This window comes from Pygocentrus nattereri, chromosome 7, assembly GCF_015220715.1.
Source record: "Pygocentrus nattereri isolate fPygNat1 chromosome 7, fPygNat1.pri, whole genome shotgun sequence".
Taxonomy (NCBI): Eukaryota; Metazoa; Chordata; class Actinopteri; order Characiformes; family Serrasalmidae; genus Pygocentrus; species Pygocentrus nattereri.
Window position 1 is genome coordinate 447,501 of NC_051217.1, and position 25,096 is coordinate 472,596.

At 45.2% G+C, this 25,096-nt stretch overlaps 2 protein-coding genes across 3 annotated transcripts in view; both read right to left on the reverse strand.

Annotated features, from left to right (window-relative positions):
• Nucleotides 1–4,656, reverse strand: part of nat10 (N-acetyltransferase 10) — an 18,078-nt gene extending 13,422 nt beyond the window's left edge. The window contains exons 1-8 of one of the 2 annotated variants that reach the window (XM_017717155.2): nucleotides 4,553–4,656; nucleotides 4,286–4,411; nucleotides 2,051–2,142; nucleotides 1,782–1,953; nucleotides 1,574–1,696; nucleotides 1,429–1,490; nucleotides 1,238–1,352; nucleotides 1,055–1,165 (exon numbers count right to left, since the gene is read on the reverse strand). In XM_017717155.2, the coding sequence (XP_017572644.1) occupies nucleotides 1,055–1,165; nucleotides 1,238–1,352; nucleotides 1,429–1,490; nucleotides 1,574–1,696; nucleotides 1,782–1,953; nucleotides 2,051–2,142; nucleotides 4,286–4,399 (789 nt within the window). In that variant the 5' untranslated portion in view covers nucleotides 4,400–4,411; nucleotides 4,553–4,656. Of the gene's footprint in view, nucleotides 1–1,054; nucleotides 1,166–1,237; nucleotides 1,353–1,428; nucleotides 1,491–1,573; nucleotides 1,697–1,781; nucleotides 1,954–2,050; nucleotides 2,143–4,285 lie in introns of both variants that reach the window. The other variant, XM_017717154.2, reaches the window with a different exon arrangement.
• Nucleotides 4,657–8,572: 3,916 nt separating this feature from the next.
• Nucleotides 8,573–22,261, reverse strand: caprin1b (cell cycle associated protein 1b). Its single transcript, XM_017717153.2, has 18 exons — nucleotides 22,103–22,261; nucleotides 21,374–21,553; nucleotides 20,163–20,225; nucleotides 19,985–20,071; nucleotides 18,924–19,162; nucleotides 18,716–18,798; nucleotides 18,132–18,284; nucleotides 15,844–15,893; nucleotides 14,657–14,740; nucleotides 14,424–14,573; nucleotides 13,418–13,526; nucleotides 13,260–13,321; nucleotides 11,855–11,962; nucleotides 11,619–11,756; nucleotides 10,484–10,634; nucleotides 9,822–10,019; nucleotides 9,399–9,505; nucleotides 8,573–9,286 (listed from the first exon to the last, which is right to left on the reverse strand). Exons 2-18 carry the CDS (start codon nucleotides 21,551–21,553, stop codon nucleotides 9,200–9,202), a joined length of 2,049 nt encoding a protein of 682 aa, XP_017572642.2. The 5' UTR covers nucleotides 22,103–22,261; the 3' UTR covers nucleotides 8,573–9,199.
• Between the last annotated feature and the right edge of the window lie 2,835 nt (nucleotides 22,262–25,096).

Below are 25,096 nucleotides of genomic sequence, written 5' to 3' on the forward strand. Positions count from 1 at the left end.
CCTTTAATCTGATTTTTAAAACAATGATTTAACATTTATCACAATCATTATTGTTATTAACTTTTTACTGTAATGTTTTCACCCATTTTCCCAGGCGCTACCAACAGGTTAAGTATCCACACTGCCAACACAGATTGTGCAATTAAATGCCAGTATTAGCACCAATACAGAGAGAGAGAGAGAGAGAGAGAGAGAGAGAGAGAGAGAGAGAGAGAGAGAGAGAGAGAGAGAGAGAGAGAGAAAGAAAAAGAATGAGAGAGAGAGAGCGAGACAGCGAGCGAGAGACAGCGAGCGAGAGAGAGACAGTGAGAGAGAGAGCAAGAAAAAGAGAGAGCGAGCGAGAGAGAGAGCGAGAGCGCGAGATAGACAGAGAGAGCGAGAGAGAGAGCAAGAAAAAGAGAGAAATAAGAGACAGAGCGCGAGAGCGACAGAGCGCGAGAGAGAGAGAGCGTGAGAGAGAGAGAGAACGAGAGAGCGCGCGAGAGAGCACGAGAGAGAGAGAGCGCGAGAGAGAGAGAGAGCGTGCGAGAGACAGAGAGAGAGAGAGAGAGGGAGAGAGAGAGAGAGAGAGAGAGAGAGTTAGTTGCCTTAAGAAGTTGGCTGTCAGTTCTTTCTGCTACCCACAGTAACGCCTGCTTTACTCGCCGCTCTTCCTTTTTTACTTGTTTATTTAAGTTCAGCTGGAATGCAAAGAACCAACAAATGGCATTCGGCTAGAAAAATATCCCACTAATTATTCAGGTCTGGTTCAGGCCTAAGTTACTGAAATAAACGACCGTTTTCACTAGGATGAGGTTAAACACTGTTCAGCACAACAGAGCAGGAAAGTGAAATGAGGTACAAGTGTTGAGGAACCTCTGCGCTTCACTCCTTCACAGCTTCATCACTTCTTTTTAATCAACAACTCAGCCACTCGGCTTCCAACCTAGTCTAACTAATCCGACCTAAAGAGCTGCTGTGTTACTTTAACACTCGCTTTTCCATTTCGTTATTTTAGACACCCAAACATCCAAAATACGCTCTTCTCAGACAACACCTAGTTCTTTGGGCATACCTGGTCCATGGTTCTGCAGCAGTCCACTAGAACACCGACTGGTTGTGTGTCTTGCAGGGATTCTTTCAAGTCCTTCAGCTCCTGTTCTCGTGGTGACAGACCATCCTCCTCCTGTAGGTAGAGCCAAAGATCATGAACAGCTGTCCAAGAAAACGGACAAGACACACTGTTGGAAACACATACCTGTGTTTTAAGTGGGACGGGTTTGATGTTTGCAATGTGCTTGGAGGTTGGCAGAACATTGAGCTGATCATCAATGACAACACAGGTTTTACAGGAGGAGAGGGACAAGATAAACCTGTGGAGGCAAAACGGCACAACTGAGCTGATGTTTTACTTTATGAAGATTATCTGAGACACAGCACACCACTGACCTTTCATTGAACCTTCCAACAACATCCTGATGAGCCTCGGTCCGGTAGCGTGAATGGACATCCTGACAGAGATCATCGACAATCACGATCACACTTGAAATTACAAGCTTTCAAAAATACTCACGACACTCGACCGGCCACTCACCATTGTCATTGTATACAGCTGCTTCAACGAGTTCATTGTCCTCAGCAAAATCACCACAAGGCCTCCACCTTCCACCGTCTCAATAGTCCGAGCCAGGAGGTTGGGAGTCAGGGCCTCAAAATCCTTAAAGGAAGAACAGAAAGTAAATATACTTTAACTTTAATTTAAAAAATGGATTTCATGTAGAGAAGTCTGCATCATGACCAACCTGCAGAACGCACATGCCATGCGTGTTTCCTAAGATTTTGTGTGTTTCGCTGTAGTAACAGTAGCGGATGTTGGTGGCAGCAATGAAAAGTTCAAAGGGATCGTCTTGTTTAAGGTTTAGAGTGCCTGTATTGATCTTCTTCTGCAGCTGCCGCATCCTCTTCTTGCGATTACTGCAAAATGAATCCGTTAAGACAAGCTGAGAGTCAAAAGAGCGTTTCTTACGTGGGAATTGAAACTATATGTACGTCGTCAAACCTGTGATCATACCTGCTAAAGCCAAGCTCCTTCTTATAGCACCAGAGGACCGATGGTCGCGCTCGCACAGTGGCTTTGGAGAGCATGTGGTGCAGAATGACAACCTACGGCACATTTACCACAGACAGTGTTTACACCAAGTGGGCACAGAAACCTAAAGCCGTCCTCAAAATACTTTGACTTTCACAACTACTGGCTGAAGTGCATCTAAAAGAGTAAAGCATCTGGTCAAAATCTCCTCAAAGAGCCGAGTTCCCTACAGAACTGCAGTGGAACTTCTCAGAGCATCCAGAACCGAGGAGCAGGGAATCGGACGTGCGCCAGGCGTCGTTATTCTCGCGCAAAAGTGAGAGGTGTGAGGATTTCACCACCGCCCCAAGGCTCTTACACTTCAAACGGCCGTATGACACGGAGTGTGAGAGTAAAAGTGGATTTATCTACTGAGAATTCAGCAAACGGTCCTGTTTTCACTCAAACCCAGAGGCGTAACTGACGCCGCTGCGGTGGGGCAGCTGCACTGTATTTCTCATATTAATACTAAGCTGCTTACCCCTGTCTGGTGAGAGTAAATGTGGTCACTGTGTTATTTTCCTTTCTAATGTAATTCTCTCTTCATAAACTCTTAGTCTTATAATCTTAACCAGTGCTAGCAAATGGTCTTTCGCTTGCCTAAGCGGTGAGAACTCTCACTCTCACTGCCCACTACCTCTTTCTGTATTGAAATGACCCTTTGTCTCACGACCTTAAGGTGATAATCACCCCCCTTATCTCTACCCCCTACATCTCTCCTTCTACAACCCCTCCTCAAACTCCCCCTTCCTTAGTTTTTCAATGTCTATAAGGCTCTTCCAAAATATTCTTGTTAGACTGATCGACTGCGCTCTGTAGGTGGAAATAAGCTCCAGTCTACGCCGAAGCTCCAGTCTACGCCGAAGCTCCAGTCTACGCCGAAGCTCCAGTCTAGGCCGAAGCTCCAGTCTCCTGACTCTTCTCATCGAATTTCTAACACAGTTTAGCAGCTCTGATAATCTTCACTTCTCCTACATCACTGAACTTACAGCCACAGCAAGTCCACAGAGAAACTACACAGCTATGTTTACGCAAATGATACTGATGACCAGTGCTGGACAGTAACTGAGTAACTGAGTAACTGAGTATCTGAGTAACTGAGTAACTGAGTAAATGTAATTAGTTTCTGTACTTTAGTATTTTTGGTGTATCTGTACTGAAGTTTCTCCATAACTGGGCGTCTTTTTCCTTTCACTCCACTACATTTCAGAGTCTAATATCCGACTTTTTCCTCCTACATTTTGAGAAATCAGTCGTTCCTTTTGGTTTCTGTGTGTATAAAAACGTAACATGTCAAAACGAAAGAAGCGCAAAGCCAGAGCACCAATCAGGGCCCAGCGGTCACTTTGTTTAGAGCTGGTTTTGACCTGTTGGTCATACCGACCCAGTGCAGCACGCGGTTCAACGTCAGCGCAGCAGCGTAAAACTTTGGGAGAGTCTGTTCAACATAAATGATGAACTAACCTAACTTTGTGTAAATAGAGCTCAATATAGAAATATGTCCACATATGCAGTCGAGACTGACGCGGCTTTTTTCTGAATTTCTACAAACACCATTTCATTTTATAGTAAATGAGTTTGGGCTGGTTTATGTTTATGAACAGACGCCTACAGATCAACATAGTAAAGGAGCTCATCTGTGATCCTGAGTTTAAAGCCAGTTTTTATTCAACTTAAACTTGGAACTAAGTTGTAAATAAATCTGAAACTGAAACTTTGCTTGTGTGTAAAAAGTGATTTCAGAGCCACTCGGTTCTCCCTGATGGAAACTGTTTACCTTCAGTGTTTTGTGCTTCTGATCATTTTAATAGACGTCAGCGTCACTAATTAATGACGTTCTATTAAAAGACTGGTTTACCAAGAGAGACGCTGGAGGACTTTCACCTGAAATGAGTTCATGAAGCCAGTCTGGTTATAAAAATGATAACAGGACATCAGAGCCAGAATTACTCTTTTAGTACTTTTACTTTATACTTAAGTACATTTGAAGGGAAATACTTTAGTACTTTTACTCAAGTGGAGGTCTAAAGGGAGGAACTTCTACTTTTACTGGAGGAATATTTTGGGTGTCTCTACTTTAGCTCAGGTACAGGGTTTGAGTTCTTCGTCCACCTCTGGCTACATGTGCTGGTCACTGCCCGCCTCTGTTCTGACCCAGACTTTGAAGTGAGCGGTTACCTGGTCTCTGCCGCGGTCGCCCACGATGACGAACATCGTGCGATGCTGCAGTGCGACTCCATTTTCGATCTGGACCCGAATACGGTTATCGACCTTCTTCCGAACCGTCGCCATGCCTTTCAGAACCTGCGCACGGGAAAAGCAGCGGTCAGTTCTGCTCGGACCGGAGAACCGGCGGCGTCAACGAGCGCGCGGACAGATAATCCCACGTAACACCGACAACCGGGAATAATCCCACGTAACACCGACAACCGGGAATAATCCCACCTAACACCGACAACCGGGCGGACTCCCGCAGCCAGCACGCGCTCTGCTGCAGCACCGCGACGCTCACGTGGTTCCACAGCGCCGTCAGCGCTTCCGCGACTCAACGCGGACCCGAAAGGACCCGACGCCATAGCTGTCGCTGCTTCGGCCTCTGCGGTTTACGGTCATCTACAACACCGTGACCACAACCTGACCCCATGCAGACCGCGAGCGAAATTAAAGGGTTTAAAAATCTTCTGATGTCCTAAAATATGTTTGGTTTACTATCCCTCACTTTAAAGGGGAGGCGGGGTTAGGGGGTAGGGGGCGGGGTTAGGGGGGACCCCCATCAAACTGCCTGCAATTTATCGCTTTATGCTGCTACTCTGTATTAAGAACAAGCGTGATGTGCAGAGCTGCAGTAACTACAGAGGTATAAAGTTGATGAGCCACACCATGAAGCTGTGGGAAAGAGTTGTGGAAGCAAGGCAAAGGCGAGAGGTCCAGATCAGTGACCAGCAGTTTGGTTTCATGCCCAGAAAGAGCACCACAGATGCAGTTTTTGCGTTGAGAGTGTTGGTAGAGAAGTACAGAGAAGGTCAGAAGGAGCTGCATTGTGTCTTTGTGGATCTAGAGAAGGCAGATGATGGGGTGCCAAGAGAGGAACTGTGGTACTGTATGAGGAAGTCAGGTGTAGCTGAAAAGTATGTTAGGGTGGTGCAGGACATGTATGCAGAGAGCAGGTGGAGGAGAATCTGGAGAGGTGGAGGTTTGCACTGGAGAGGAGAGGAATGAAGGTCAGTAGAGACAAGACGGAATACATGTGTGTGAATGAGAGGGAGGCAGGTGGAAAGGTGAAGAGGTCGTAAAGGTGGATGACTTCAAATATGTTGGGTCAACCATCCGGAGCAATGGACAGTGTAGAAAAGGTGAAGAAGAGGGTGCAGGCAGGATGGAGTGGGTGGAGACGGGTGTCAGGGCTGATGTGTGACAGAAGGATAGCAGCAAGAGTGAAAGGGAAGGTCTACAAGACAGTAGTGCGTCCTGCTATGATGGACGGTTTGGAGACTGTGGCTCTGTCTAAAAGACAGGAGGCTGAGCTGGAGGTGGCGGAGATGAAGATGCTGAGATTTTCGTTGGGAGTGACCAGGATGGACAAGATTAGAAATGAGCAGATCAGAGGGACGGTGAAGGTGGAGCAGTTTGGAGATAAAGCCAGAGAGGCCAGGTTGAGATGGTTTGGACATGTTTTGAGGAGGAATAGTGGATATATTGGGCAAAGAATGTTGGAGATGGAGCTGCTGGGCAGAAGGAGAAGAGGTAGAGCTCAGAGAAGGTTTATGGATGTAGTGAAGGTGGACATGGAGATGGTTGGTGTGAAAGTAGGAGGCAGTGGATAGGGCAAGATGGAGGCAGATGATCCGCTGTGGCGACCCCTAAAGGGAGCAGCTGAAAGAAGAAGAAGATGCTGCTACTCTCTACCTGCACTGTACACTTCATATACTGATCACTGTTTACACCACTAGTGCTTCTGCATTTACTGGACTGCAGTTCACCAGCACATGTCTGTCTATATACCTGATACACTGAATATCTGACTGTGCACTAACTGTCTATACGTCCAGTGCACCTGTAACACCTGCCTACACACATCTCGTCTACGTTCCACACCTGTACCTACTGACCACACACACTCTGTCTGTCCTTTACTGTCTTTAGTCTTTTACTGTTTACTATGCATCTTTTATTACTGCACTGGAAAAGTCGCCCCACAGTGTTTATACTGTACTACCCTGTATTATATAATGACAAAGTTGCATAAGTTGCAAAGTTGACCGTAATTACGGTCATCCCTTCATTCACGGCGGCTCTGCCGTAATTACGGTCATCCCTTCATTCACGGCGGCTCTGCCGTAATTACGGTCATCCCTTCATTCACGGCGGCTCTTCCGTAATTACGGTCATCCCTTCATTCACGGGCAGCTCTGCCGTAATTACGGTCATCCCTTCATTCTCGGGCAGCTCTGCCGTAATTACGGTCATCCCTTCGTTCACGGGCAGCTCTGCCGTAATTACGGTCATCCCTTCGTTCACGGCGGCTCTGCCGTAATTACGGTCATCCATTCGTTCACGGCAGCTCTGCCGTAATTACGGTCATCCCTTCGTTCACGGGCAGCTCTGCCGTAATTACGGTCATCCCTTCGTTCACGGCGGCTCTGCCGTAATTACGGTCATCCCTTCGTTCACGGGCAGCTCTGCCGTAATTACGGTCATCCCTTCGTTCACGGGCAGCTCTGCCGTAATTACGGTCATCCCTTCGTTCACGGCAGCTCTGCCGTAATTACGGTCATCCCTTCGTTCACGGGCAGCTCTGCCGTAATTACGGTCATCCCTTCGTTCACGGCAGCTCTGCCGTAATTACGGTCATCCCTTCGTTCACGGGCAGCTCTGCCGTAATTACGGTCATCCCTTCGTTCACGGCGGCTCTGCCGTAATTACGGTCATCCCTTCGTTCACGGGCAGCTCTGCCGTAATTACGGTCATCCCTTCATTCCCGGGCGGCTCTGCCGTAATTACGGTCATCCCTTCGTTCACGGGCAGCTCTGCCGTAATTACGGTCATCCCTTCGTTCACGGCGGCTCTGCCGTAATTACGGTCATCCCTTCGTTCACGGGCAGCTCTGCCGTAATTACGGTCATCCCTTCGTTCACGGGCAGCTCTGCCGTAATTACGGTCATCCCTTCGTTCACGGGCGGCTCTGCCGTAATTACGGTCATCCCTTCATTCCCGGGCGGCTCTGCCGTAATTACGGTCATCCCTTCATTCCCGGGCGGCTCTGCCGTAATTACGGTCATCCCTTCATTCACGGGCGGCTCTGCCGTAATAACGGTCATCCCTTCATTCACGGCGGCTCTGCCGTAATTACGGTCATCCCTTCATTCACGGCGGCTCTTCCGTAATTACGGTCATCCCTTCATTCACGGCGGCTCTGCCGTAATTACGGTCATCCCTTCATTCTCGGGCGGCTCTGCCGTAATTACGGTCATCCCTTCATTCTCGGGCGGCTCTGCCGTAATTACGGTCATCCCTTCATTCTCGGGCGGCTCTGCCGTAATTACGGTCATCCCTTCATTCTCGGGCGGCTCTGCCGTAATTACGGTCATCCCTTCATTCTCGGGCGGCTCTGCCGTAATTACGGTCATCCCTTCATTCCCGGGCGGCTCTGCCGTAATTACGGTCATCCCTTCATTCTCGGGCGGCTCTGCCGTAATTACGGTCATCCCTTCATTCACGGGCGGCTCTGCCGTAATTACGGTCATCCCTTCATTCACGGGCGGCTCTGCCGTAATTACGGTCATCCCTTCATTCACGGGCGGCTCTGCCGTAATTACGGTCATCCCTTCATTCACGGGCGGCTCTGCCGTAATTACGGTCATCCCTTCATTCACGGGCGGCTCTGCCGTAATTACGGTCATCCCTTCATTCACGGGCGGCTCTGCCGTAATTACGGTCATCCCTTCATTCACGGGCGGCTCTGCCGTAATTACGGTCATCCCTTCATTCACGGCGGCTCTGCCGTAATTAAATCTTCCAAAAATTGGATTTCAAAAAAATGATTTAAAAGATAGAGAACGGGCCTCCTAACAACCGTGCAAGACGTGGCAACCTCGCTTTCAGAAAACTGAAAAGTAAACCTAAAAAGATCTGAAGCTCGTCGTCAATAACGGGCAGACACACTGAACACTGGGCAAGTTTAGTTGGTCTGTGCACTGACCGTCTTCTACTTTTTAAAAGGGTGACTCCTGGTTTTTTTGTACAGCACTGAAACGTCATTGCACAAGTGCCCCGTCACACAACTGGGCAGTCTGCAGACCTGCGCTCAACTTGCTTAGGTGGCAAACCTCAATTATGTAACAAACAAACACTTTCATAATTCAAACTAGGAGGAATAAAGTAAAATGGTTCAATTATTTTTTAAAAACACACTGAAATTAAAAATAAATAAATAAATAAAAATAAATAAATAAATACCAAGCACAGTTACGCAACACATCTTTATTGAAATTCTCAAAGCAACATCAATAAACAAATTGAGTAGTTGGGGCCTTTCCTTCTTTTCCCAAATGAAAAATGCTTCTTGGGACCAGGCAAATTGGAGAGGGGAGTGGAAAAAAAAAAAAAAAAAAAATGCATCACACCAGTGGCGGCAGGAATTTTGCCTTTTTTAATACAAAATAATAAATTAATGAAATATTTCAAGTTTACAGGCTAGCTTAAAACCTTGACAGTGACTTCAGTTCTTTATCAATAAAACATTGGGCCATTTTCTAGACTACGCATAGTCCTTGACTACGCAGACCTTTCCAACGCAATATTACTATAAACATAGTAACAGTGCAGGACTAGACCTGACCTGCGGTCCTGCAGATACAGATTAAGCGCGGTCCTGCACCACATTAAAGGTCACTGACAGTGAAATCTTAATTTGCTTACTCTGTGCCCAGAAAGTTCTCTTTACTTTAGAGATGTGCCAATGTTTACTTTCATCAAGTGCCAGAAGGAAAAATACCACTGACGAGAATACAACGGGAGATGGAACATATGGATTTTCCATATCTGACTAAGCATTTGATGTAGCCCAAGATGTCAAGCGAGTCAAAAAGTCTTTTAGGACCTCATGGTTTGGGCATTTCCTCGCGAGACCCCTCGAGGCCCCTGTCCAGTGGAACGTTTGTAATTCTGGTGGTAGCCCTCCTGCAAAGAATAAACGACAACGCATCATGATTCTCTTACTCTGCCAGGACCGAGGACGATCCATTTTACAAATCTCATCAACTCCCTCCCGATTTATAAAACACAGCCCTACCCTCTGGAAGCTGCTGTTGGAGTAGTCTCGAGCGGTGCCAAACTGGGCCTGTCCATAGCCAGAGTTTGGAGTGCCAGGGAACGGCGCACGGTAACCATCGTAGCTTCCTGCAAGAAGATGGTTATTTATTTGAACATTTTCTTCCATTGTCTGGTTTATGATCAACACAGTCAATTCCAAGTACTCTTTATTCATAGGGCAGCAAACTTAACAGGGATCTGAAAAACTCAAACTTAGATTTCATTGGGATTCCATCCCCCTATATTTACTATATGCCCCCATGTTTACTATAAATGAGCTGTGATTTATAAACTCACCAAAATCAACGAGGTTACACAGTTGTGCTGCATTCAGCTTGCATTGCTGTCCGTTAAACATCCATAATAATATAAAATCAAAATAATGCACATTGAAACTTGGCACCTCTGAAACCGTTGGCTGGTCCTCTATAGCCATTGATCATACCCCTGGAGCTCCGAGGCCCACCACGAGACATACCCCGACTGTTGTAAAAGGACTGCGTCTGCCGGCTGAATGTGGTGCCTTGACCCACGGGCTGTTGTGACATGGGCTGATGGCCTGTGGAAGTGGGAAGTGACTGGTCCTGGAAAGTGCCAACCACTGCAGAAGATGAAAACAAGTGGTCAATCAGTGGTATTGATCTCATACGTGTTCGTGTCTCTGCAGTGTACATATCTCCATCCAAATGTCTCACGTGCTCGTGGCACTGATATGTAAACTTGCAAAAGATGGACAGGCATCCCCTCCCTGTATACATTTTATTTCACATTACTGAAAAACACGTTTCACCTTCAAGACATTCAACAAGATTAGAGCAGCTGCCACGAGACTGCAAATGTGAGGGACAGGGAAGGGCCTCCAGAAGATCATGAAAGTTCAGAACATCTACACAATGACTGATTCCAGATTCACGTTTGCCTCGCACCCCTTCACCCCTGCTCCCAAACGACTGCTCTTCAGCTACGTTTCAGAGCCATTAGCCGTATATTAAAAGCGAACACCAAAATTCAGACCTCCTACACAAAATGTGCAGCAATGGCCAGGTCTCTTGATGAAGTGCTCACCAGACTGGAGCTGTTCTGACTGCATGTCTGTCTGTTCCACAGGGTGCTGCGTCTGGTTGTTAAAACCCTGGCTGTAGCTGCTCTGGTACTGACTGGTCCGCTTAGGAGAGTCCTCATTAGCTGGTGGGACTGGTGCATTAAGATTGAAGACCTTTGAACAAAAATCAGTTAACATAAAAAGCCATTACAAAAAGATTTTCACCTTTTTTGAAAGAAGGATGTACATGAAGGTAAAAACTGACTCACTTTCAGACCAGTGTGTAATATGCACTACCAATCATATCAAATTATTTTACCCACCAATTTTGGGTGCAAGCACGGCTGCAAAGTTTACTGCAAGTTCAATACTTTAATAAAGCAACGTGGCAAACGTTTCCCCAATCCACGTCCAAACATTAACTTTATTAACGAAGTGATAGGTTATTTCTGTATTTCCCCTACATTCCAAAAAGGATTCTCAAGAGCTTCTGACTGGAGAAGATAAAGTGTAGTGTGTGGCCAAAAGGACACAATGGTCCTTCATTCATTTCAAAATTCATATTTTTTCTATGATAAATGGAAGTCCTACATCATTTCCTTTGCCAGTGTGATCGTGTGGTCAGTGATGATTGCGTTTTTTTTATTTCAAGGTGAACATTGTTACTAAAGTACTAAAATACATTCATTACAAATACTTTTCTCTCTGTGCAACCACTTTAGCTTCTGTTCTTTGAAAACCAAAAAGTTCTACAAACGGGGCACGCCTGAACAATCTTTTAAAGTTTAAAAAGAAGAAGAAAAAAAAAAAAAAGTATCTGTAAAAATGCAAATATTCTGTGTCCAATGCAATAAACATTTAGCATTCAGTTAAAAATTTCATTTTCATATTTTTTTCCCCTCCATTGTTTGGAACTACGCCTCATATCACACGGTCTCCATCAAAAATCTACACTATGGCATCATGACAACCCCAGGTGTCAGCCAAAGTTGAGAGAAACACACCTGATCGGTTCAAGAAAACTCAAATCAAACTTATCTGAAGGTGTACTGAACGTTTACTGTTACTGTGCTAAATAAATAAATAAAAACACTCCAGTGTTTTGTTGATCCGTTTAGGATCTGCCAAAATCGGACAGTTCTCCGTGTAGGACGTTACCGTTTGCATAGACTGGAATGGTGCCGCATTGACATTGATGCCACTGTTGTGTCTGGAGTTGGGCTGGAACACTTGCGCCTGAGAGTTGGCAGAGAGAGCCGAGGAAGGAGGAGGCTGCTCGGTCAATGAGACGGAGGCCTAAGCAACAGAGCAGATACATACTCACTCGCACGTCTTCTCAGCAGACAATATGAAACCACCAACTAGCAAGCATGACGAGATGGTTAACTGCTTACCTGAATAGGATCAACAGAATCCGTCTGTGGCTGAGGGTCAGTTGCATGTGGGGGGTACATAGGGGGTGGCGAGGAGTAGGCGTCCGGTGAGGGGGAGACGATGGGGACCTGAAGCAAACCAGACCCCAGGCCAAATTCAAGGTTTTACATACATTTTAGACATTTATAACAGCAAACAGCTCATTTCTATGTACAGATAAAGTGGAGTAATTGCATCCTGAACAAAGAATGAGTTTGTGTTGCAATCAGAGCTTCTCTCTCTTTCCCCCCTTCATAGCCCAGGGCTTGGCAAACCACCTTAAGAGGACCTATTTTGTCCTTTCAACAAAAATCAGTCCACCTTGGGAACTATATTTTATGTCCATCTTGGCTGTAAATGTCTATGTGCTAATGTACAAGTATATGCAAAGGAAAAAAAAAAAAATATATAAAAAAACTTCTTTTGCTCTGCTGTAAGCTTTAGCTGCTTTTCTCATGTCTGACAGGTACTTTTCTGCAAATGTGGAGTAATTTCTTGTGAAAGGTCTCAACGGTCAACTTTACGAAGCTGAAGTCAGCTTCTCATTTGCCATCTTGCTCAAATTGTCCTGTGATGCCTGAGGCACCAGAATGTAACTGCTGCACCATTTAAGGTGGAACAGGAAAAGTGAAATGAGAAGCAGACTTCCGCTTTGGGACTTCAGTCTTTGACTCGTTTAGTATTTGTTTCTCGTTGCAGATTAAACATAAATCGGTGAAGCGGCTGGAGTGCTTATACATGCAGGTCAGCCCATTGGTCTCCAAATTACTGATGTTCACTTTAAATGTCTCTCTGCCTTTTCGTTAGCGGCCAACCAGGAGAGATTGCTGTCCGTGTTACGGTGACCAGCAGTCTGCAAACTGATCTTCAGGGTGGTGAATTAGAAGTTAGAACTCCAGCATTTAAAACCATATATTTGTTAAAACTGTTAGAAAACCTATTTTACTGCAAATGTGAGTTATTTTATTTTTTACCTAAAATCTAATTCTGCTGTGGAGCCACGTGTTAGTCCTGCCCCATGAAAACTTCATCCCTCACCAAGACACATGGACAGCGGAGTGCCGTAGGAAACGTTCAGATACAGGCGACCTTCAAAATATTCCACCACAGAAAATTCCTCTGAGCTGATGAGGACCATGAGCTTTTCAAGGGGCACTGAAGGGAGAGGTTTATATGCTTTGCTACTCAAATATCAATCTTAATCATATTCTGCACCTTTCAATACAAGTAATCAAGAAGCCAAGATACGTTTGGAAGCAGTGGGGGGAAAAAATATTCCTAGAGTGTTTCAAAAATGTATTCTGGGACTTGCTGAAAATAATATGGAAATATTTAGAAGACATTCCATCACACCACCAGACTGGACGTGATTTTGTCTACGCTTACCTGCGTCGGTTCAGGCTGTACAGGAACAGCAGGAGGTTGTGCAAGGTGGGACTCCGGATGAACTACGGGTAGAGGGAAGACAAGGCAATCTTTTAACGGGAACAACAGCCATCATCACGAAAGCCATTAGTCATGTGCGATGCGGTAGCTGTACTAACCTGACGGGCAAACCATTTGAGACATCTCCATAGTCTTAGATGACTTCATGGGCTGTGCTGATACGATAGCTGGGTCCAATGGCTGTGCATCAAATTCTAGCATGGAGTCCTGAGGAAGAACATTTCACAGGAGTCTGCCCTTCAGCTGTGATCGCAGGAACTAATACCAGCTGTAGTTGGTAAAATATTAGATGCTACAGGACTCATCGTCCTAAATGTACCAAGGACTTGGCTTTGTTGAGGTAACTCAAAACTGAAATCTATCCTTATTTAACTTCACCCTTCACCATTAGCGTACCTAGATGAACAACTACACTACCTCCGATGCTTCAACTCATCCGTGATTAGACACTCAACACACCCTCAGCAACAAGCTAGCGCCAAGACGCTCATGCTTCATAGCGGAACGATAAAGTTGAGGGGCAGTCGTGGGCTGGAGGTTAGGGAACTGGCCCTGTGACCGGAAGGTCGCCGGTTCAATCCCCAGAGCCATGACTGAGGTGTCCTTCAGCAAGACACCCAACCCCGAACTGCTCCCCAGGCGCCGTGGATGGGGCTGCCCACCACTCCGGTCAAGTGTCACTGCCCCCTAGTGTGTGTGCGCTCACTGGTGTGTATGTGGTGTTCCACTTCACGGATGGGTTAAATGGGGAGGTGGAATTTCCCCCGATTGTGGAATTAAAAAAAGTATCAATTATTATATTATAATTATTATAATTAAGCAAAGTGCGACAAGTAACTGGCTCTTGTCGCAGCACTCCCATTAGTACATAGAGAGAAAATCAAATGTTATCTAATAAAACAAAAGGTGAGCAATGCTTGCTTGCTTGCACTGCCATGCGCAGTCTTCAGAATATATTCACTGCAAATGCGATCAAAACAGTCACACTGCGCCGGCCTTTACTGCCTCAAACGCACTGTGGCACCAGAAAGAAACATGTTGCCACCTTTCAGTTCACACTGACTAACATATGGATCCCAAACACAGACAGCGTGGACTCTTCACCTGCATGAAGTTGTAGGGCCCCTGCATCTGCGCCATGAGATCCTGAACAACCTGCTTTCTGACCAAGGGGTCTGAGGAGGGTGTGGGAATCACCGAGGTCAGTGGATGGGCCTCTGGAGCAGGGGCTGTCTGAACAGGGGAATTTGCCATCTGGAAAGTAAGAGATCAAAGACAGTTACCGGCAAATGTGTTAAACAAAAAACAAACAAACAAATAAATAAACCAAGCCTTACTTTTGTTTCAGCTCTCCACTCCTCTCCTTGCTCAGTCTCACAGCTGCTGTATGTGGTCTCTGGAATGAACTGTCTATTTACAAACTGAATAGAGGTCGCAACAAACAAAAACACAAGCAAAAATAAAAAACAAATAAATGAATACATTTATTTATTCATAGGTAAAACATCCAGTATCTGAGCGTTATGTGAACATACACTCAGAGAACAAACTGACCGTCACTAGTCAGTCGCTAACTGTTAACCAGCGAGCCTGAACTCAAGGAAACGCATCAAAACAAAACGTAGGCGAAACGGACTGACGGAGCCACTGCAGAATACTTGGTATACAACAAACTACGCAGAGACACGGAAAAGTATTCATAGGAGAAACCATGGACTGTAGCACTGACAGCTGGAGGCATGCGTAAGTTTGTACTATACAATACATACAGTAAACAGTCTGAAACTGCAACAGACATTTCTTAGTGTTTTTTTTGAGATCATAAAGATTATAATTCAGATTCCTTTATTGATCCCAGGGGGAAATTGCAGTTGTCACAGTTGCAGCCATTTATGTAAAAATAAACACTTTACTAATAATTTAAGACAATATAGAGAAATTTACAGCATGTACACCAGATTTAAGTACTTATGAGTATAGTAAGGTGGCGGTGATTGTGATAGTAATATGAAACATCAGGTATAAAGCAGTTACAATTATTTAAATTAGTTAGTGTCTCTCTGAGTAATTGCGCAGTTGTTATTATTGCACATGTGAACAGTTTCGTATTGAGTTTGTGAGATCTTGTAATATCTTCAAGATCATAAGACCAAACACTATAAAGTTAGTACTGCCTGGAAAATGCACTGATGGGTTGCTGAGAGTTCCACCCACTTCCAATATAGTTTCTACTATTACCCTTAAACAGGTTATTTGTAGGCATCTGCAAGTGTTCTCAAAAACATGAACATCTCATAAAGTCATTTGTGGGCTGGGGACAATATAAACATGGGTGTGTTGACAAGACAATCTGATTACTACAGAGATCATGGTGACCCTTTTAGGCCCTATAATCAAACATCTCATATAGCAGCCATCTTTACAGAACTCAAAACAATTCCTGTTCACTAAGCACGGCACGACATGAAACCTGGGCATTATAACACATTCATACACAGGCACTGCACAAAGATTCAACTCTTACCTCTGTAGTTTCCATAATGGGCTCTGAAGGATATCCAGCCATTTCTCCTTCTGTGAGAGAGAGAGAAGAAAAACCGTGAGCCCAAGTCAGTTTGGACGCAGCAGAATAATCTCAACTGTGTTTTCAAACTTCTGTAAAGCTGCTTTGTGACAACATCGTTGTGAAAAGCGCTTCACAAATAAACCTGAACATTAAAAATATAATCCATTAACAAAAAGTTCCAAACGAAGTTACAAACTAGTGAAACTAAACACAGCTCACGTATGCTGCTCCAACTCGGGGATGGATGGAGATATACGTATATAAAATCTGTTTGAAAGTGTTTAACAAATTTGCTTAGATGCCTAAAAATGTACCTCAGCAGGGAGTTTATCACAAAATACATTAGAATAAAGTCGTATTCATAATTCAAATAAACAAAAACAAAGTAACAAGAATTTCTCAGGTCCATATTTTTCCTGGACACCTTCACAGCCGCCACAGAGACTCGTTAATATCATCAGTTACATCATGAGCTCAATTTACTGAGCACTGATTGGTCAAACCAGGAGCTGCTTTATAACTACATATAATACTGGGCTTCCTCGAGGAGAGGCTTGGAGATGGGTCAACACACACACACACACACACACACACACACACACACTCACATCCAGAAAATCACTATTTATACATCTTTAGTAATATTCTATAAATTTTATTTATTCAAAAATTAACACTTCTTCAAAATTGTTTATTTGCTGAGATGTGTCTTGGGTGCCTAAGACTGTAAGATATATTAGTTACATCACACACAAATTAATCAATTAACATTTACACCTGATCTATCCGAGAGCCCCTCCTCCCTCTGCCCTGCCTTTCAGCCTGTGTGTCTGTGAGGAGAGAACTGATTAAATCAACACCCACAGTACTGGTCCTGTCGCTCCCCAAGAAAAGCAGAAAGTGGTCTAAAACATCACTTCAGTTCCTCTACTAGAGATGTGTGGACAATGACCTGATCTACAGGGTTTACAGAGCCCACTCAAACGAAGTTCTTTAGCATTCTCCAACTGGAGAAACAAGCTCAGGGCAACGTAGGTTAATACTGCCAGAGTCTCCTGGATCACGTAGCATTAACAGGCCGCAGTTCGTGAGGCCCCAAAACTGCTGGATATGGTAGCAGGCAGCAAAGGAGCACGGTAGGCAGCGCTCTCCATTTCGAAAAGCACCCTCTACACATCAGGCTTCCTGTAGAACACTAGCTCTTCTGGTAGAAAGAGGCACTCTGAAGACTCTCCCATCTCAGAAAAGCTGGTAGCTTTGTCTTGGGAAGACCTGCAGATTAACGGGAACTAGTGGTGGATTTCTAGTGTATTGAGTGGCCTGTGAAACTAGTTACCATCTAGAAGAGACTGGGAGCTGGTGCAGTTCTACAGATACCTGAGGGTTTACCTAAATAACATGTGCGCTGTAGTCACTCCAGCAGCACCACTTTAGGAGAAACAGACCGACTCAGGAAATTGATTAGAAAACACAGCCTAGTCACAGGACCAACTGCGGACTCCATGCAGGTAGTGACAGACGACGGCAGCAGAAACCAGCAGCTAAACGGCGTTACGATTAAAAGATAACACTTCTTGTAAGTCGCTCTGGATAAGAGCGTCTGCTAAATGCTGTAAATGTAAATAAGTAAACTTTTTCCATTTGGTCAGAAAGCAAGCCTTCGCTCTACAGCAACCCATGCAGAGGATGTTGTATTCAAAAAGCAGAACAGCTGCTGCTTTGTACATTCGGCATCCAAGCAATTTTTAAGAAAGCAACACAAACAACAGATTTGTAGCAATGCTGGGGACGTATTTTAGGTAAAAGACATGGACATGATAATGTAAACACACGGTAACACCGGTGTAAACAGCCTATACACGGAGCACACCCTGACAAATCTTTAGGGGTATTATAAATTACGGCGCCCCGCTGGTGACCTGCTGTTGAAATAAAAATAATGCGTGGCCACAACTTAGTAAAGCATGGGAACGAGATCCTAACGCATGGCCATGAGTTAGTAAGTCGTGATCTCGTTCCCATGCCTTTCTAAGTCATGGCCACGCATTAGGATCTCGTTCCCACACGTTAATAAGGCGTGGCCACGCATTATTTTTATTTCTACAGGCAGGATGTCACCGCAGTAAATACTATAGGCCGTCAGAATGAAATAAGAATTGCCTTTGTTTACCAAAACACCCCAAATCAGCAAAACTTTAACAGACATGATTAACCGCCCTAAACGCAAAGCGAATGAAATGGTTGACCCGTGTCTGCGTGCTGCTCCTCTGTCTCAGAGGGCTCCACCACAGGTGCAGGCTTCTCCTCGTCCTCAGTGCACATGCCATTCTGATGAGACTGCATTCGATCGAAATAGCCACTCTGCAGTACCCGCTCCAGCATCTCCTTCAGGGCTGTATCTGAAGGGAGAAATCAGACACCGATGAACCCTTAACAGGCCACCAAGTCTGCACTGACACTCATCTTTTCCAATACGCATAACCAGGGGGCAAACAGTCGTGCGCAGTCATCACTGACTGACTTTAGCCCATCTTAACATTTTCACACAAAGTCTGAATATATCCTCAGTTCTGAACGCTAAATTAAGGACCAACAGGACTGAACTAAAGATACGTTGGCGCTGTACCTTGTGAGCATTTACTCCTGCTATTCAGAACGCAGTGAGAAAGTTTAGACGTCTAACCCGATCTGTTCTGGTCCTCCCACAGCATGCATGCCTTTACATGAGTTAGACCAATTCTGAAACGGCTCTGAAGTAAAGAGCAATTATTCAAGAACGTCTCCTGACATTAACAAAACATTAAAAAATAGGAAACTGATATCCACACACAAGTTGTTCCTGCAACTGCCTTGTCTTTCCCCTCCAAGAGGTCCCATAAATGCTGAGAAGCTTCTTGATACTGGTCATTCAACCTGCAATGAAGGAGGGGGAGGGGGGATGCTTTATGAAAACATGAAAAAACTATGTAAGGCACAAAGAACCTAATGACATAAGGGACAAAATGTGGACAATGCAATGTAAATTTTACAACACCAACCTGATGTTTTGGTCACGTTCTGGCCCCACCAGCTTGTAGAATTCATCCAGAGCAGCAAGGTTGTTGTCAGAGAGCAGCGCTGGCCCGTCAGCACTCCGAAGGAGTTCCTGTCGCACAGCCTCATCTCCAAGCCTATCCAAGAGAAACTGCACTTCCAGAACTTTCTTGAGCCGCGCCTGTTCCACCTCATCTCGCAGGAGCTGCTCCCGCCGTGCAGCCTTCTTTGCCACCTTCTGGATCTGTTTTTTTTATTTTATAAATATAAACATGAATGTGAGTGTGCGTGAGTGTGTACATGTACACACTAATAAATAAATAGATAGATAGATAGATAGATAGATAGATAGATAGATAGATAGAGAGAGAGAGAGAGAGAGAGAGAGAGAGAGAGAGAGAGAGAGAGAGAGAGAGAGAGAGAGAGAGACACCCATGAAGATGTATCAGGGCTTTCAAATGTTAGAATATTTTTATTACTTCCAACAATTCAGAAATATTTATCAAACTGAGTGAGAAACTCCGAGTATGCGCAGCTCACACGTTTGAGAAGCCTGCACATTTAAACCTGAAGAACAGTTTTCCCAATGTATTTTTCCAAGATGTTTAATAGCAAATTACTCTAATTCTCTCAGTTCTTTAACAAAACAGCAATTCTCCTCTTCCACACATCAGCACTGGGTGACGATCACCGATTTTTTAGATTATATATCTCTGCTGTCAGAACTAAACCTCATATCTACAGTGTTATTTCAGTTTTTGACATAATTTGAAAATGCCCGTTAGCCTTTACATTGGGTATGAATTTCATGATGAATGGACCAAAACAAACAGCCCAACATGACTTGGAAAAAAATTCTGGTTCAATTGACTTACATTAAAGGTAAAGTGGGTTTTTTTCCTTCTCCTGTAAAGTCAACATTATGGAGATACGAGGTTTTCTTCTGACAACAGTGAGATATACATACATGTATGTATGTATGTATGTATGTATGTATGTGTGTATGTGCACATGCCCACAATTAACCTGTGAAATGTTATTACAAATGTTCTTGAAATGTTCTTACATCTTGACTCAATGCCAGAAAACTTTTATGCAGCTCCCGAGCAAATTCCAGGTTATTGATGACTTCCTGGTACTTGGACAGAGCTTCCTATGATGAACAATAAAGGACAAGAATTAAAAACAAAATAAAAAGATGGAAACAAACTGACAAAGCAACAGAAAGGCTATTTTCCACTCACCAGCTGGTCCTGATTGAGACGTTCTCCTTTAATGTTCCTGGCATGGTAATCATCCAGCTTGCTCTGACAAAATAGACAATATTAGGCCTGTTTAACCCACAGATGCACTAAATGAATAGCCAGGCATCCAGATTTGTTTCAAGCCCCGTGTTACAGACCTAAGAGGATAAAGTCACATGAGAGCAGCCTCAAAACACTAGGGTTATAATGACAATCTAGCAGCAGTGAAGTGAGTGGGACCTCAACGTGGAGAAGAGAATAACCCACTCCATCCCGCAAAAACTCACAAGGGTGCAAAACAGGAGGACACGGTCAATCCAAATATCAGGAAACAACTTAAACGGCCAGGTAGACTGAGAGCGAAATCAACTGGAATTTAAATACAAAAATTACAGCAGCCGGAACAACGTGCATCATTTACTCATGACATAAATCCACCTGCTCTCAGACCTGAGAAGACGAGGACCTGCACCTGTCGATGACCTACTGCGACATCTCAGCTGGTCTAGCACCATGCAAACGTAAACTATAAACATTATTGTGACCCAGGAAAACAAATAACAATAAAACTACCCTATATTCTCTGATACATCAACATTACGGACTCTGAGCTGTTTTAAACTGTTTTTAAAAAGTAAATAAATAAGGAAGGTGACATGCTGACGGCAGGCTTCACTCAGAACCAGCAAGGCCAGCGAGCACAAGACCATCACACTCCAAGACTAAGGCCTCCCTGTGACGCGTCACGGTCGAAATAATCCTCAAATTAGACCTAGTTAGGTTACTGTAGCTGAAACAGACAGTAATAAACAAGTAATCCCTTAATAGGACGGGAAATTAAGGCACACTACTTCTAAAGATTTATTTATTAGTGACTGGTAAACAAACGTCTTAACCCAAGTCAATTAAAACAGCCAAAAACATTAATCTGTTACTCTGATCTCGCCGAACATACTCGCCTGATCAGGAGAGGACAGCACAGTGGCATTCAGTTAACAGATAAAAAGAGAAAAGTATTCTGGAAAAACCCAAAAGACGCATCGACCCACTAAACCATGCGAAACCGCCGCGGCTCCACTTTCAGTCACTTTAGTTAGTAAATCATGCGTTAATTCCTAAATCCTCCTGGAATTGCAGGTTAAAGGAACAGAAAAAGGCCCAATGCTGGTCATTTGAGGCACTTCAAACGCTGAGGATGAATAAATCAGTACCTTCTTCTTCTCCATGTTGCGGACTTTCTTCTCAACGACACCCAAGACCTGCTTCATAGCCTCGGACTGGGTCCCGGGTAACTGGCCGCTGCTCGCAATTTGGTTCAGCGATGCAGGAGCGAATCCGACTTCGGGGCTGGCAGACTTCACAGTCCGGTTGCCATTCGTTGCCGAGGGCATCTGATCATTGAGAACAATCTTTAATGAATCTGACCGCACAAACCAACGCGGCCTCCAACTCAACCGCCGCCGCAGTAAAGCGAGCGACTAACGAGCTGACGCTACTCGGCCAGATCACAACTGAAAGCGGCCTTCAACGCCTTTAAATCGCCATTTCGCCCAACGTGTGTGTTTTACCTGAGGTACTCTGGGCTCAGGCCCGAGTCGGCGAGCTAGCTGGTCTATTCGCCGCGCACTTCTCAGGAAGATCCGAGCTTTAGCTTTAGCACGCTAGCGCTAACAGAAGGCTGGCGAGCCGGTTACCGAACCGGACACGCAGGTCAACATTACCGACTTCATCGACTTGTCTCGCGTATAAAGTAAACCTAAGGTAGTGTAAACATCATTACCCGCCCGATCCTGTAAATTACCGTGAACTCAGTTATCGCCCGCTTTACCCTAACCTGGCTAACGGCTAACGCTAACGGCTAACGGCACCTACCGGCCGCCGCGGCAGCGCGAGCTCACCGGGCCGCCGTCACGTCGTGATTCTGTGGAACATTCTCTCACCTTCGCGCTCAAATCGTCCACAGGGCGGAAAAACAACCAATTAGCGAGTTTAAACAGCCGAACCGCTGAAAGCGCTGCTTTAATTCCTCCTTCGGCTCCGCAGTGAGACTCGCCCCGCCGGCCTCTCCGACAACTGAGGCCGAGCGAGAGAACCGCGGGGGGTTATAACGCAGGGAAAGGCCCCGCGGAGGCTGCCCACCGCCTGCCTGCTGCACAGCACCGCTGGGGCGGGTTGTGTCCCGCGGTGACAAATGCAGCAGCAGCCCTGTTTACTATTTAAACACGTTTCACAGAGTCCAATACAGATGTGGCTAAAATCTTACTACGGTACGCAGTCATGAATTTATATACTAGCTAGTCAGGCAAAAGGAGACGAGGTGAACTACGCAGCGTTCATAAGCGGTTATAAACACAGCGGAGGTGCAATTCAGTCGCCCTCGCGGTGCCCTGCGAAGCACGGAGCCCCGCAGGTGACAGCCCGTAGAAATAAAAATAATGCGTGGGAACGAGATCCTAATGCGTGGCCATGACTGAGCAAGGCGAGGGAACGAGATCATGGCTTACTAAGTCATGGCCACGCATTAGGAACTCGTTCCCACGCTTTACTAAGTCGTGGAAACTTCATTATCTCGTTCCCACGCCTTACTAAGTCGTGGCCAGGCATTATTTTTATTTCTACAGGATGTCACCAGCGGGGCTCCGTAGGGCAAGGTGTACTGCACACGGTACTCGGACTTCGGAAAGGTGATTCCAAATCACACGGAAATGAAAAAGTGCCTACGACACATTTAAGGAATATAGTTCAGGTGATACACCGAATTCTGTGACCATTGAATTCTGTGACCGTTGGGGTCACACTATAGAATGAACTCCTAGAACTAATAAAGCTCCATCAGGGGGCGGAGCTTCTCATACAGAGCCCCCCAGCTCTGGAATAACCTTCCTGCTAATGTTCGGGACTCAGACTCAGCCTCAGTCTTTAAGTCTAGGCTAAAAACTTACTTGTATAGTGGAGCCATTGGTGATTGGTCTCCCTGTCAGATCTGGATCTGATGGAGTCTCTGCTGCTCTGTTTTACTGTAATCTGTGGTCAGCCACTCTTCACAGAACTGACACTGTGTTCTTCTTCCTTTCATTGCTGAGTTGATCAGCTGCCCATCCTGTGCGTCTGATGCTGTTGCCTCTTCTGCCTTGATCAGGTGCCACTGCTTGACCACCACTGAGCTTCTTGATGTACAACACTGTGCAGTCCTCACCCTCAGCAGTGATTCTGCTACTGCTGCATAATCATAGACTAATCAAATTAACCACTGCCCACCAGCACTATAATACTATAATACGTTATACTAACAATGTTTGCTATCCAGTGTCAACCAGAGAAGGATGGGTTCCCCTTCTGAGTCTTGATTCCTCTCAAGGTGTCTTCCTCTTTAGGGAGTTTTTCTTGCCACTGTCACCACTGGCTTGTCATGGGGGCTTGGACCCAGATTTTCTTGTTGATTGTTCTGTAAAGCTGCTTTGTGACAACACCTGTTGTAAAAAGTGCTATATAAATAAACTTTGCTTGCTTGTTTGTTGGAAGCAGCATTCAAGCACATCAAGGTTCTTTTATCAAATAAGAGCTAAAATGATGGGGACAAAGCCAGAAAAATTAAACTGAAGTTGGCTTCATATTCACAAGCTTCTTATTCACATCTTCTGATTAACCTTAAATGGAGCTGCAGTTATATTCTGGCAACTGCCACATCATTATGGAATGGAAAAGTCAAATAAGCTAATTTCAACCTTGTTCCAGAATTATTAATAAAATAAGCCAAATCCACGCTTGACAAACGTATACGTATCCATAAACCCAGAGCAGTATACAGAATCAGTGACTGGTTACATCAGCAAGTGCAGTGATGATGTTACTGTCTCCAAACTCATCACAACACACCCCAACCAGAAAACATGGATGAATGCAGAGGTGCACATGCTGCAGAGAACTCACGACAAAGCTTTCAAGTCAGGGGATAAAGCAAGCCTCAGGATAGCTTTCCCAGGCCATCAGAGAGGCTAAGAGTGCCTACTCAAAGAAAATCCATGAACATTTTCAAAACACTGCTGAAACACAGTGCATGTGGCAGGGCATCCAGGCAATCACCAACTACAAGACACCTTCACCTGCTTGTGACAGTGATGCCTCCCTTCCAGATGCACTTAATAACTTCTATGCTCGGTTTTAAGCACAGAACAGTACGACGGCAAGACCACACCTCCTCCAAATGAACAGGTACTGTGTCAGTCCACTGCTGATGTGCAGGGAACTCTATACAGAGTCAACCCATGAAAAGCACCAGGATCTGACAGCATGCCAGGCAGAGGGCTCACAGAATGCACTGATCAGCTGGCTGATGTTCATACAGACATATTCAACATCTCTCTGAGCACTGCAGTCATTCCAACGTGCTTCAAGTCCACCACCATCATCCCTGTGCCGAAGAAGTTTCCAGTGTCCTGCCTCAATGATTACTGTCCCCTTGCACTCACTCACATCATCAAGAGGCTTTTCATGAGGCACATTAAAGACCAGCTTCCTCCTTCACTCGTCCCAGTGCAATTTGCATATCACCCCAACCGCTCAACAAACAACATCATCTCCACCACACTCCACCTGGCTCTCACCCACCTGGACAATAGAGACACCTATGTCAGAATGCTGTTCATAGACTTCAGGTCAGCATTCAACACCATCATCCCTCAGCAGCTGACTGTAAGACTGAGCCTGCTGGGCCTGAACATCTCCCTCTGTAACTGGGTACTGGATTTCCTGACTGACAGCTCCCATCAGAGTTGTGTGCTTAGTCCACTGCTGTTCACTCTACTGACTCATGACTGTACAGCTCAAACCACATCATCAAGTTCGCTGATGACAAGACTGTGGTGGGTCTGATTAGCAAGAATGAGGAGTCAGTGTACAGAGGGGAATTACAACTAATGGACTGGTGCAGAACC